The 14,551-nt window shown below is 32.9% G+C and overlaps 1 protein-coding gene across 3 annotated transcripts in view; it reads left to right on the top strand.

The window, feature by feature from the left end:
* Positions 1-6,628, top strand: part of LOC145108081 (agamous-like MADS-box protein AGL27) — a 40,072-nt gene extending 33,444 nt beyond the window's left edge. The window contains exons 2-5 of one of the 3 annotated variants that reach the window (XM_079045072.1): positions 5,140-5,236; positions 5,464-5,499; positions 6,197-6,238; positions 6,311-6,628. In XM_079045072.1, coding sequence (XP_078901198.1) covers positions 5,140-5,236; positions 5,464-5,499; positions 6,197-6,238; positions 6,311-6,400 — 265 coding nt within the window. In that variant the 3' untranslated portion in view covers positions 6,401-6,628. Of the gene's footprint in view, positions 1-5,139; positions 5,237-5,457; positions 5,500-6,196; positions 6,239-6,310 lie in introns of all 3 variants that reach the window. The other 2 variants (XM_079045071.1, XM_079045070.1) reach the window with 2 other exon arrangements.
* Positions 6,629-14,551: the final 7,923 nt, after the last annotated feature.

The following is a 14,551-nucleotide window of genomic DNA, read 5'->3' as shown; positions in this document are numbered from 1 at the left end:
AATTTCATCTTTTGATGGCGAGGAATTTCCCTGTGCTTTGATGGAGTTCAATGCTTTTTCATAAGGATTAAAACTGATGGATTGTTCCTTATGGGATAAAAATTCTTTTTGGGATTTATATTTTGAAATTGCTTGATTGATATTATCAATCGTTTGTTTAGAATTTATCTCATTTGAGACCGGATCTTTTTGCAACATCTTTGCCCAAAATTTTGTAAGGTATGACCTTTGTAAAGATGGGAACTGATTGGGACTATAATCCACTTCTGGGATCCATTTCCAGATCCAGGGAATTGAAAATTCTATGAAAAAATGGAGAGTAGGTATTACTTCTCTTCCCCATTGGAATGTTCAAGAGCTTCCTTATATTTAGGAGCTACATGTAACCATTCAATATATAAAGATTTGAATGGTTCAGGTAGAATTTGAACACTTGGACCATATGATGTCCACCATTGTGTAAACCAATTTGGCAACTTTTGTTTATAAACTTGGTCACATATTTTGAAAAACCAAGAATGCTTCTTTTTTGGATTTTCATAAAGAAAAGCTTTATAAAAGCTATCGATATAATCCCAGAAATTGTATTTTATTAAGATTTTTTGTTCAGGGTGGAGAAATTCTCTTTCCCTGAGGGTGCTTAAACCCCATTCTTCTGCAGATATAATCCTCTTGAATATTACTTTGCTAAAGTTATAAACTTTTTTTATCTCCTGCAGAGGAGAAATGTGAAATTTCACATGTACCTGTAGAAATTAGTATATTCTCGTAATAATTTCGTGATTTATAAGAACATGCTGCGTATGACGCAGTATCCAGATATCTGGAAAATAAATTCCATGGATCATCATTATCCTTAAAATATAGCATGATATCCTTTTCCTCCAAAAGAATTATTAAATCTTTGTGTGGGGTTAAAATATATTCTGAGGAATCATCATTGTCTTCCTCTGAAACTATTTTTGAGAAAGAAGGATTATTATCCTTCTGTTGCTTTAAGAATTGTGAGCTCTTAGGCCTATAAGTCTGAATCTTAATAAACTAATTCGCTTAGTATGGCGAATACTATCAAGGATATTTGTGTCTGTTGTTGGCATATTATCCAATAAGTTGGTTAATTCAACTTCAGTCTCTTTAATTGAGTTTCTCGTATTATAAACATCATTTGATAATTGTCTTAAATGCATATTGCTCATTTAAAAATTCTCTAGTTAGAAAATCAGGAAGACTATTATCTTCACCTTTTCTATATATTATTGTAAAATCAAATGGTGCTAAATGAGCTTGCCATCTGGCAAACATTTGTTTAGACACATCATGTTTAAAATCTTTATTAAACATAAATTTTGCTGCTTGACAATCAGTAATTACAGTAAATTGTTGATTGTAAAGATCATCTTGAAATTTTAAAACACATTTTACTATTGCTAGGATTTCCTTGGCAGTAGTAGCATAATTCTTTTGAGACTCAGACCATTTTCCTGAATAAAATCTAACTAAATATACTTCTTGTTTATTACTTGGATTAATTTGTTTTAAGACCCCTCCATAACATATATTAACATTGTGAATGTCAAAAATATTTTTCGGATTCACCGTGTGAATCCGGATTCACATTGTGAATTTTCAAAGATTCACATTGTGAATTTGACGTAAAAAAAAAAAAATTCGAATTTGATGTCATTGGAAAAATGATAAAAAGTTATATATTTCTGTATTTTTAGTTTTTTTTTTTTTTTGATAAAAAATAAGTTTTAAAAGTTGAAAAAAAGATTGGTTCCTTGGTTAATTATGGTTCTCTATTGAACTTCACCTTATATATATATATATATATATATATATATATATATATATATATATATATATATATATATATATATATAACTTGCTCAAATTATTTGTTTTACGATTAGCCTTAGCCGAGTACTCGTGAATCCTGATAGAGATGCATAACGACTAGTTTTTGTCCAAAACAATTTAGCTTTTTGGAATATAAAATGAACAAGGCCTATACAAGTCTTAAACTTTTTTTTTTCTTCTTTCTGTTTACATTTTTCCATCCTTTTTAGGATGTCAGTTTGGGTTAACTTTTTCGTTGTCCCATATTTTTCTGACAAAAAAATAAGTTGTTAATATATTTTATATATATATATATATATTTTCATAATGTATGTCAATAAATTAAAAAAACCCTAACAAGGTATTATTGACTTTTTGTATAACTTACAATTACAATGTACAATTAGGCTTTAAAAGGTCAAAATAGATATATTAAATTGTTAAATCTTTAATCCTTTAAATTTTAAAAATGTGTCAAAATATTTAATCTTTAATTGTAAATGTTGTTTTTAGGTGATACATAATGCCTTCTATACACAACAATTCAATATTTTGGAAAATCTTCATAAGAACTTTGGACAAAGCTACAAATCGCCACTTGCTGGTAGCCATGATTTAATGGTAGTTGTTTAATTTGATGAAATAACCTAACCTAACTAATCAATATAAATCATCTGTTTGAAATATTAATCAAATAATTTTAGAATTTGAAATAATTTGACATTTGAAAATATAATATATATCTATTCGATCTGTTGTGAACTTATGATATTTTTCATATATATATATATATATATATATATATATATATATATATATATATATATATATATATATATAGAGAGAGAGAGAGAGAGAGAGAGAGAGAGAGAGAAAAGTTCAATAGAGAACCATTATTATTGGTTCTTCAAGGAACCAATTTTTTTTTTCAATTTCTAGAGCTTATTCTTTATCGAAAAAAAGTCTAAAAATATCAAAATTCATATATTAACATTGTAAATGTGAAAAATATTTTTCGGATTCACCGTGTGAATCCGGATTCACATTGTGAATTTTCAAAGATTCACATTGTGAATTTGACGTAAAAAAAAAAATTCGAATTTGATGTCATTGGAAAAATGATAAAAAGTTATGAATTTCTGTATTTTTAGTTTTTTTTTTGATAAAAAATAAGTTTTAAAAGTTGAAAAAAAGATTGGTTCCTTGGTTCCTTGGTTAATTATGGTTCTCTATTGAACCTCACCCTATATATATATATATATATATATATATATATATATATATATATATATATATATATATATATATATATATATATATAACTTGCTCAAATTATTTGTTTTACGATTAGCCTTAGCCGAGTACTCGTGAATCCTGATAGAGATGCATAACGACTAGTTTTTGTCCAAAACAATTTAGCTTTTTGGAATATAAAATGAACAAGGCCCATACGAGAAACTTTTTTTTTTCTTTCTTTCTGTTTACATTTTTCCATCCTTTTTAGGATGTCAGTTTGGTTTAACTTTTTCGTTGTCCCATATTTTTCTGACAAAAAAATAAGTTGTTCATATATTTTATATATTATTTTTTTTTTCATAATGTATGTCAATAAATTAAAAAAACCCTAACAAGGTATTATTGACTTTTTGTATAACTTACAATTAGAATGTACAATTAGGCTTTAAAATGTCAAAATAGATATATTAAATTGTTAAATCTTTAATCCTTTAAATTTTAAAAATGTGTCAAAATATTTAATCTTTAATTGTAAATGTTGTTTTTAGGTGATACATAATGCCTTCTATACACAACAATTCAATATTTTGGAAAATCTTCATAAGAACTTTGGACAAAGCTACAAATCGCCACTTGCTTGCCACTTGAAGTGGAGATTTTTGACTGAAATGACCACCGGAAGTAGTAGCCAAGTAGCGATTTTCTTCTAAAGGGTTTTCTTTAAATACGAGAATTTAAGTGTTTTTTGTTTTTTCAGTGACAAAAAGTTTGCAGGTTACAGACTATATCTGCAGACCTTCATAGAAGAGATGACCCAAACGTTGCACTGTGTAAGAAAAAGACTGTTTGTTTTTTTAACATTTGCAGGCTTCTACAATAAACCAAAATTTAAATAAACTGATTTTTACAACATCAAATAGTTTTTTAATATTGAAATTTAAATACTTATATTTTTGTAGCACTGAAAGTTACCACCAAATTCAAATTTCTCTAAACTTCAATTCATTTAAGATAATCAGTATCTGAATCATATAGACCCTTTGTTATTGATCAATATTTTCTATAAAAAATCATCTTTTGAAATTAGCTATTTTATGACTTTATTACAAATAGTTAACCAATCTAGATCAAATTTTATGTATTATAATATAACAATTTCATTTTTTGCAACCATTTTTTTTATTTCTTTTATGTGACATTATATTATAATTAATGTGTACCTAAATTATTTTGTATTATAATTACAGTAGGATAATTATGTAATTTTTAAACAATATGATGTAATATAAAAAAATAAAAGTAAAATGGTGTGAACTAACGGATATATTTGATATCTTTTATAGTTTGTTGTAGTTATAATGGGAAAATATTAAAAAAGGCATGCAAACAAAAAATATTAATGTTTGAAGAGGTTACAAAAAGGAGGCATTCAAAAAAAAAAGAGGCATTTGAAGAAAAAAATATTCGAAAAAAAAAATGGTTTTTTAGGCTAGAAAATGTCTTGAGAGGTTAGAAAACTCTAGTCCACATCTGTGCCACAACGCCACGAAGAGGACGCAGAAGAAGACGCACAAACCTTTTTAGGTATGTAGTATTCTAAGAAACAATCTCTGAACGCTAAAGTCTGCACATGGTCTACATGGCACAGACAAAAGAGGCCAAGGATTTGTAGTTATTTTAGGGCTAGTTTTTTTTTCTTCTATGTGGCGCTTTCTTAGAAGACAAAGATCTTTGTTTCTTCATTTTAGTCACTTGTAAGTGGTTTGTAACCTCCGTTTGATTGTTGATTAACAATAGAAGTCATTTGTTTCTCCTCATGGATGTACAACGCACCCCAATGGTTGAACCAAGTTTGTTTGTTTGCAAATGTAAATGGCAAACAAACAAAGTTACGAGATATGTTTGGATAGCCTTCGGTAGTCATTTGGATTCGCCATAGGATCCCCACTATATTTATTCGACTTTATTAATTGTATGTATTTAGAACCATATTGATTTCCTCTTCAATTGGGACTTCTTAGAATACTATATTAAAGAAAAGTGTTTCTTCTTTAATTGTCATAGGTGTATTGATGAAAAAGGGAATGTCGTCTCTGTGAATGACATGACAGAGCTAGAGGAGGAACTTAGTGCTGCTCTTATGCATACACGTGCTAGAAAGGTGTGATCTTCTGGCTCCCAATTATTCAAGCCATCTCTCATCAAATTGTCATATAATTACGTTCTCATTTCGTTTTTGTTTTCTTCTGTTGTGGTATGATTCTCTGTTCTGTTTATATTGGAAAGTTATGAAACAGAATTGATCTTTGAACAACAATTTAAATTGGTTCCGCTATCTTATTGAGTCTCTGTAGATTGATAAAACAATCTTTGTTTGCACAGACACAGTTAATGATGGAGCGAATATCAAGCTTTCTTGAACAGGTATGCATGATATACTCTACTTCTCCATATGGAAACCTCATTAAGCTTAACTTTTGTTGATCATTGTTGGTATCTGTTTTGGGTGTTTTGTTATCACCATGAACAAAGAATGTAAAAATTCTATTGTTGATTGTTGGTTATGGTCTTTTTTGACCATCATGATGACTACTTTTCCGTCTGTTTTGTTTTTCTGAGATTTGCAGATAACTACTATCTTTTAACTAATATATATATATATATATATATATATATATATATATATATATATATATATATATATATATATATATATATATATATATATATATATATATATATAGCCATTATTCAAGTAATAATATAGTTTGTCTCAAATAAAATATGATTACATGTATTAACTATCATTTGTTGTTGGGCCAACTTTTTTCTCTCCTGGGTATCTGACCTTGTATGATTATACATATGTATGTTGTTGAATCCCAAAAAATACGAATCATTTACTTTGTAAGTTTAATACCATAAACTAGTTTTAGTTTTTTACATAAAATAAATGTCATATAAGGCAGCTAGGATAACGCTACCTAACTAACTAATACCAATGGATTTAAGTCTAGTTTATAACTTCTAACTTATGTGTATATTAATTTGTGAAGAAGATTTCTTATGATGCAAGATTTAAACAAAACATGAATCCAACATTAATATTCTTCATGTACAGGAAAGGAAATTAAGCGAGGAAAAGGAAGAACTGAAGCAGCAGGTAAATATCTTATTAATCTTGTGTAAAAAAGAAAAAATCAAGTGGAAGAAGTTATGAAATGTTGGCTTACAGCTACAGTTGGCATCAGCAGCAAACCGGAAAGTTGATATTGACGATGGTGGTCAAAGAGGAGGTCTCGACGACACTGCAGATAACCAATAATGTGGCCAGATCACTCCTCCCCAACAACTTATAACACTCCCTCTCTTCAAAGATTAATTACTTCCTACAAATCAATCAATATCTTCGGAATTAATGGGAAATATAAACATGCATATAGTAGTTGAATATATTGATATTTATTCATCATGTACCAGACATTGTGTAGGCTGTTGTTGTACCATCCGAAGCTCAATTCTTTCACCAATAAAGCTTATCTTTGTTCGTCGACGAAGCTCCTATAGTTGGTGTCTTTTAGAAAGAGAAAGCTACGTACGATAACTATCATAAGTCCTCAAAGAGAGCTTAACCATAAAGAAACCTCCCTCTACTCTACATTGTATAATTGTATAATTGGTCCCCCATTTTAGAAAGTTGTGTATATTGGAGAATGGGTATTAATCGAGAACAATCCATGTAGCATATATTAGTTGGTCCATGTGAACTAAACAGTATTAGCCTAAATTTGTAGTATCCAGTTAGTTACCACTAGGGGTCGAGCATTAATTTGGCTTGTGCTTAACATTGGTTGGTCTATATGTCATTATGTATCCAAGTTGGCTATGAAAGGTGTTGGTAAAGAAATGACCAAGTATCTCAATGATTTTTAGTTCGGGGTCGGGGTGTCGGATGGCGCTGAGGCCGTATTACATAGCGCCAATAGGGTGTTGAGTGAGCGCCACGATGACTGATCTCTTTCCATGCTTACCGTGGACCTCTAGTTTCTTTAACATTGTCGACAAATCCGCATTACTTCATGAGGTCAGATTGAGGTGTCATTTTATATCCGTGTGGGTAGAATTCATATATGGCCAAGCAGCAAGGTTGTATCTAGGCAACAGATATATTTGGTCCACTACTAGGGTTCAGCTCGGAGACCCCTTGGGACCACTTCTCTTTGCCCTTGTGTTGCACCTGCTCTTGCATAATATTAGAGACAATTGCAAGCTTCAATTGCAAGCTTCTTCTCCATGCATGGTACCTTGATGATGGCACACTTATTGAAGATTCAGAGGAGGTGGCATGTGACAACCCGAACTTTCAATCTTGTACAAACCATTCAATCCAATCAAAGTTAGACTTGTTCCTACTAACTTCTAGCACTATTTTGAGTCTATTTGAGCATCCCGAGCCTAGTATATCCAAAGAATAAGTGAATGGAAGTGTCAAGTGAAGTTGTAACCCATCAAACATGCCATAAACCCTCAAAAGAGGAGTTTACGGCCAAGGGTCATGGGTTTACGGCCGTAAACACATGGTGGCCGTAAACTCCATGGTATATATATGGCCCTTAGTCATTTTTCAGCCACTTTTCACTTTTCCAAGCCTAGAACTCGAATTCTCTCCCAAGGATCTTGAGACTTTTGCTCCCAATCTTCAAAAATGTAAGTAAATCCTTCCATATATGGATTAATACATATCTTCTCCTTGATTCACTCTTGATTCCATCCATGAAATCTCTTCTTTGGGTTAGATCTTCAAGTGTTCTTCATTTCACCAAGAACACCAAGAACACACACTAGTGTTTTTGGACTCTAACCTCCCTTTCAAGCTTCCACTACGTAAGTACACTATCCCTAACATGTTGTATACTTGAAACACTTGTTAAACATCTAGAAATCGTGACCAGAAGGGTGTTTACGGCCAAGGCAATCTCCCTTGGCCGTAAACTCTATTTAAGTGGTGCAAAGTTGCCACAACACCCTCCTAATCCTTGAAACTAAGTCTAGAACACCTCCAAGATAAGTATAGGACCTTAAACACACGAAATGGTACAAGACACCATGAGTTTACGGCCGTAAACACCATGGGCCGTAAACCCATGGGCAGTAAACACCATGGGCCGTAAACTCATGGGGGTTTACTCTTGGGTCGTAAACTCCAATGTGAGGCCCTACAACCCTTAGGTGCAACCCTTTGTACTTCTAGCACTTGAATCAAAGTGTTTTCCATGTCCTAAGGTGTCCTTACTTGCTTAATTAGTTGTTTAAACACTAATTAGATACATTTATGTGTCATTATATGATAAATAGGATCTGTGTGCGCTCAAGTCCTCACTTGACACTTAACATCCTATCTGGCACCTCCATCCAAACCAATCACTACAAGTGAGTTCATACCCCTTAATCAACCTTTGAAATGATTTAAATGCTTTTATGGGGGGGGGGGAATACAAGTTGAAACATCCTAGTTATTATATTAATCACATGTGATTAATAACTAGAACAAACAGAAAGATTTTCTATTACTTTCAAATTGTTATCAAACTTATGGATTTCAAACACTTCAAAACATTTTATTAAACTCTTTTAAATGCTAAACCCATTATCAAACTCTTTTAAACTTATATTATTGTCAAACTCATGTCTATACAGATATATTTATATAAGTAAGATTTGAAGGACTTAGGACTAATAGCTCACTTTATTTCATGTTCCTTGTTTGGTTGTGGACTTAGAGTATTCTGTTATTTGTCCGAATGTCGTTGAAACCTTAGTTATATATCATGTATATGTGTTTAGATATAAAGGCTTTTATTTCAGTTCAGTACCTTTGGGTAGCAAAGGCATACAAACAACATTACTAGTAAACTATAATAGGTATAGTTTAAGAGATTACTACTCACTATTACTAGTACAACGAAGCATACAAGAGTCAGTACGTTTTCAAGTCATCACAAACATACTATACACTATATAAGAGAGCATACTATACACTAGTACAGAGAGAACATTACTACACTATGATATACTATACAAACATATGAATACGATAACTAGAATGTGACATACTATTTTCGGATACAACAAGACCGTGTTGTATCAATTTTGTAACCAGAGTCTCCTGGAGGGAGAGCGGACATTGTGTGTATAGATCTATACGGGACATACACTCCCACACCCCGACTGCTAGCTACAGTCCCAGCCAATAAGGCCAAGGGGTGACAAAATGTCACCTCACTACATATGACACCGGAGGGTCATCATTTATTCAGTCGTCGATCAGCATGGTTACATACGAGTTCACATTCATACCTTTAATTAACCGACTAGGGATTAAAGGCAAAAAGACTCCCCGAGGTGTATTGTACATTTAATACTACCTGGAGTCTGTATTTTATTACTTTATACCCAGCAGTGTCACTGCTGAGGTAAAACATTATTTTCCCTATTACATTTACTTTGTGATCTTCTCACATATTCATAAATGTTTAAACTATATTTCGTTAATGATAGACATACTTAGGAAAATACACACTTTTACGCGGAACAAACATACAGAACATTGGTGCCTTGGTAGAAGGCCACTTTTAGTAGGAAATATAGGATTTTCTAGGAGATACTATTACTCATTATAAACATTTACATTGAGAACTTACAAACATTTTCATCAAACTTACAAGCGTTTCATACAAACAATGACACTAAATACTTATGAACTCACCAGCTTTAATGCTGATAAACTCTTTCAAAATAACTTGTATTCTCAGGTCATCAGTAGACAGGTACCGATGAAGCTTTTGAGAAGATGGAGCATATTCAAGACTCATCTCTTATTTTGATTCATATTTTTGGTGTCTTATAAACTATACAGAACACGCTTGTATCAAAATTATTCTATTAATGCAATGAATGTTGTTGCTTGTTTACTATTATGCATTGTTATGATACTGTACATGACGTCCTCCGCCCCAGAACGTTTCCGACGTTCCGGTTTTGGGGTGTGACATGGCCAAAGCGTTGGACATCATTACGATGATTGGCCCGAAATTGGGCCTGCAGCTGAATATCAAGAAAACCGAGCTCTTTTGCCCCTTAGTGATGGTAGGAAGCTACATGAGGGGTCATTCCCGGCTGGCATCGGGAGGCTGCCTTTGGGGGTGAAACTTTTTTGGGGAGCTGTTAGTAGAGATGTTAGTTTCATTAGCAGCTTAGCCATATAGAGAATCAAAAACGCTATGAATTTGATGCGCCTTCTTCCACAATTGTCTAAACCCAGAGTGAGCTCCTTCTGCTTCGGTCTTGTATGGGTATTGCTAAGCTTTTCTTTGGGCTGAGGACGTGCCAACCCGTTCACATGGAGGAGGCGGCAATATTCTTTGACAATGGGTTGCGCGGGGCGATTGAGGACATCGTGGTTTGTGGTGACCTTTTCTTTGGCAACATACAGTGGCGAATTGCTTCCTTACCCATTAGGTTTCGTGGTTTGGGTTTATACTCAACAGTAGAGGCTACCTCATATGCTTTTGTTCCCTCAAGGGCCCAATCTTGGGTATTGCAATACCACATCTTACGGGATAGCGGCATATATGGTACGGATTCTGATTATGATTGTGCCTTGACTTCTCTTCGTTACAAGCTTTCGGATATTGACATTAGCAGTTTTACTACTAAAGACACCACCCCCCTAAATCCCAGAATAGACTGGCGAGTGCCCTTTTTCGTAAAATTGTCCAAGATATGGAAGTGCATCTTGACATGACGGTTCGCCAGAAAGCGATTTTCCGGTACTTACTTGGACTACATGCTCAAGATTTTCTTCTACCTATCCCTATAGATGGGCTTGGCCAAAGTCTCCTGTGGAGTATCGTACTATCCTCAAATATCGACTCATGATTCCAATATTCCCAACTGACAAGATATGTCTGGTGTGTCGCAAGACATGTTTGGACTTTTTTGGAGAGCATGCAGTTCACTGTAAATAATTCTCGGGGTTCAAATATAGGAACGATATGGTTTGGGATGTTTTGTTTGACATATTTACGCGTGTCGGGATTTCCGTCAAGAAAGAGGAACCTGTGAATTTCTTGACTGACCCGACAAAAGGAAGGTCAACCCTTAGACCGGCTGACATTTTGATTTTTGGAGGGGTCGGAGGGAAACATGCATGTGTGGACTTTACAGGGGTATCCCCTCTCGTGGGCTTAAGGGTTGGGGGTTTCACGGCGGGACAGATGGCTTTAAAAGCTGCTACAGACAAAGTCACCAAACATGAGAAATCGTGCATGGAAAATCAACATGTGTTCATACCATTTGCATTTGATACGTTTGGTTTCCTCGTGCCGGATGCGGTGAAGCTTCTTAATAGAGTACAACGGATCATGCATAAAAATGTTATATCCCCTAAATCTATGGATGTAGTCTTTAAAAGAATTAACTTTACCATACAAAAGGCTTAGTGGCATAGCTTGTTGTCCGTTTGTCATCTCACTCGTTGTACGATGATAATTAAACTAATGAAAAAATTATAATTAAAAAAAAAAATTCAAAGCTTGAAAAAAACGGTTTAAGAACTAAACATGTAATTTTCTCATTATTTAATACTAAATTATCTTCTTAATTATAAAAAGAGATTAAATATTTTTAGGGATATCAATAAAAATGGCCACAAGCTAGTATAAGTTATTTTATACAACCTGCATTGTGATTACTTATTGAAATGAACCTTTGGAATAGTCCATTTTTAAATTAGTCGGTATAAAAGTTTAGGTTTCCATTTGCATAAAAAGTAATGAAATTCTTTTATCTATTCTCTTGCACCGGATCTATGAATACCGTAGGTTTTTTCAAACAAAATTGAAAGTTTTTATTGTCATTTTTAGAATGTTCATCGAATTTCAATTCTAGTATTCATCGGATTCCAAATTTCAGAATATGTTCTTTTTGCACAATAAAGGATTATGTATGTCAGTATTTTTGTTTGACTTTATTTGTTTTAGTTTTTCTTATTTAAATGATGAGTATGTTCATTGAGGCATGATATATTTTTAACAGAATAACATGACATGTTAACTTTGTGAATGCCGAATAACATAGTGAACGAAGAATATACAATTCTAACGGTCATCTAAATCAAACGTAGAATATTATTGACTACTTGACTTCTATTTACCTTAGACTTAGAATTAGACTTGCCTGTACGTGATGATTTTGAGTTCGTTGGATCGACCGGAGATGGAAAGGTTAGGTGTGTGTGTCCAACCTATTGGCAACGACTACATTTATTGATTATATGACCTTCCCCTTGTGATGGCATATGATTATAAGGTTTCATGGATGTACACTTGGCGTTTGTCCATCAACGGTGGTAAAACTTCCATCACTTCATTTGATTGCAGGCACATGATGCACGACCTCTACGGTGTATATACATCTCCATTGAGAAATAAGTCTCGACCAATTTATCAGCGTCATCAATTACAACAAATGGACACAAAAGGGTCCGATTCTACAAATTATTAGATCAAATCACTTTGAACTAAAAGAGTATTTAGAAAATAATCTTCTCAAGCAACTGGTAACGGTAAAGAAGTATTCAAATTGATGGTTGTCATTTGTCTTAACGTGGGTAACCATTCCTGGATTTTTCATTTCTAAATTATAACAATATATAAAAGCATGCATTTATGTAGTTGAGGTTTTTGCTCGATTCAAAAGGAGAAACCTTCTTTGAGGACCCTTCAATAAGCATATAATTTCGCCTACCATGCTTGCCAATAGGAAAAATGAACATCGAAGTGGTCATTCAGAGTTCAAGTGATCGGTTTTCCCTACAACATCTTTCTTGTACTAATAGCCAATATATTATTTATGAAGTAACCCAATACTTTTTTGTTTGTTTGGCGATGATGGGGGTGTAGTTGTATGTTTTGCAAGTATGCTCGTCCACAAAATTACAAACTATAAAATGTTATATATCTTTTGTAGATCTGATTTTCCAGTTACAATCTTTAACATGACAAAATGCTTTAAACATATATTTTGCAGATTCATTGGTTTTCATATTAAATTCCTCCTCAACATATTTTATTCCCAATGCTAGCTTATATCTTCTTTGTTTTCGAACATTTGAAACTACATGAGATGTGATGATCAGTTCGTCTTTTGTTTGATATGTATTATATGGATATTTTAAAACAAATGAAAAACAACCCTCACATTTCCCGTTATAATCGCTTTTTAATATGAATAACTAAAACCAACACAAATGATTCCAAAAAACTACATATATTCACATATAAATCAGTTTGAACACATATCATAGATCTAAAATTGAGGTAAATCAGCCTCTCAATCTAGGGCACACTAAAATACCACCACTCAACAACCATTTCCTCTGTAATAGCCTCTAATCTCTCGATCAAACGATGTTGCGGCTAATCATAAATAAATATAAAAAACATATTTAATACTACAATATACATAAATTGTAAAATAATAGTCATACATTGCCAACTTCAGTGACACACACACAATCAATTAAACCTAATCGGTTATGCCTCGACCATTATCAAATTAAGACTACAAAGTATTAGAAAACATAATTATCCTAAAAACAATATTATTTCAGAACAAATAATTTTACACGTACATAAACTCGTAGACAATATGGGTGTGTCTTTGGCATGTTCGTTGACAGGTGAGGTAAATATGGTCCTCGATTTTGTGAAGCGGGGTCAACATATTTTTTACATGCAATCCAAGACTTCTTGCCCCATGGGTACCTATTGCAGAAAATAGATCCAAGAATTAGATCCAATTTTGAATAAATTGCAACTAACCAAAAGTAAATTAAAATGGTTAATTACATTATTCCTATTGAATCGGTATATACCAGATACAAGTGAAAGGAATTCATCCTTCATGGATTGACAAGGGTATCTACTATAGAACCTCCTTATGTTGGGTTTTCATGGCATCAATACACACGGTGAAGGCAACAGAAACAAAAACAATAAACCTATGTGTACATACACCCTATGATCTTGGCATTACTAGTTATAACAACCTACTTTAAAACAAACCAAAGGATAGAATACTAACCTCTTGTTGTTTTGATTACAATCTCATAACTGCCAACTCTTGTAATGGATGAAGGACCCCAAGCAGAATCCCTCTAATCTAATCAGACCCAAAACTCCAAAAATCTAATAAGGATTAACCCTAGTTTAGGGTTTTGTGAAAATTCAATAACCTTAGCAGAGGGGTTACAATTTTAGTAGAAGAAGAGAGGGAGAGAGAGGTGGAAGGTTCTTGAGAAAGAAATCAGTAACTAGGGTTTGATCCCTAGTAGTATATTTATAGGAAGCAGATAAATCCTTAAGGGAATCAAACTCTTAGGATAATCCTTACATTATTCAAAAACCCGCCTTAT

Source organism: Lactuca virosa, chromosome 4 (genome assembly GCF_052849685.1).
Source record: "Lactuca virosa cultivar CGN04683 chromosome 4, Lactuca_virosa_CGN04683_v6, whole genome shotgun sequence".
In the NCBI taxonomy this organism is placed as follows: domain Eukaryota; kingdom Viridiplantae; phylum Streptophyta; class Magnoliopsida; order Asterales; family Asteraceae; genus Lactuca; species Lactuca virosa.
This window is presented reverse-complemented; position numbering and strand designations above follow the sequence as displayed.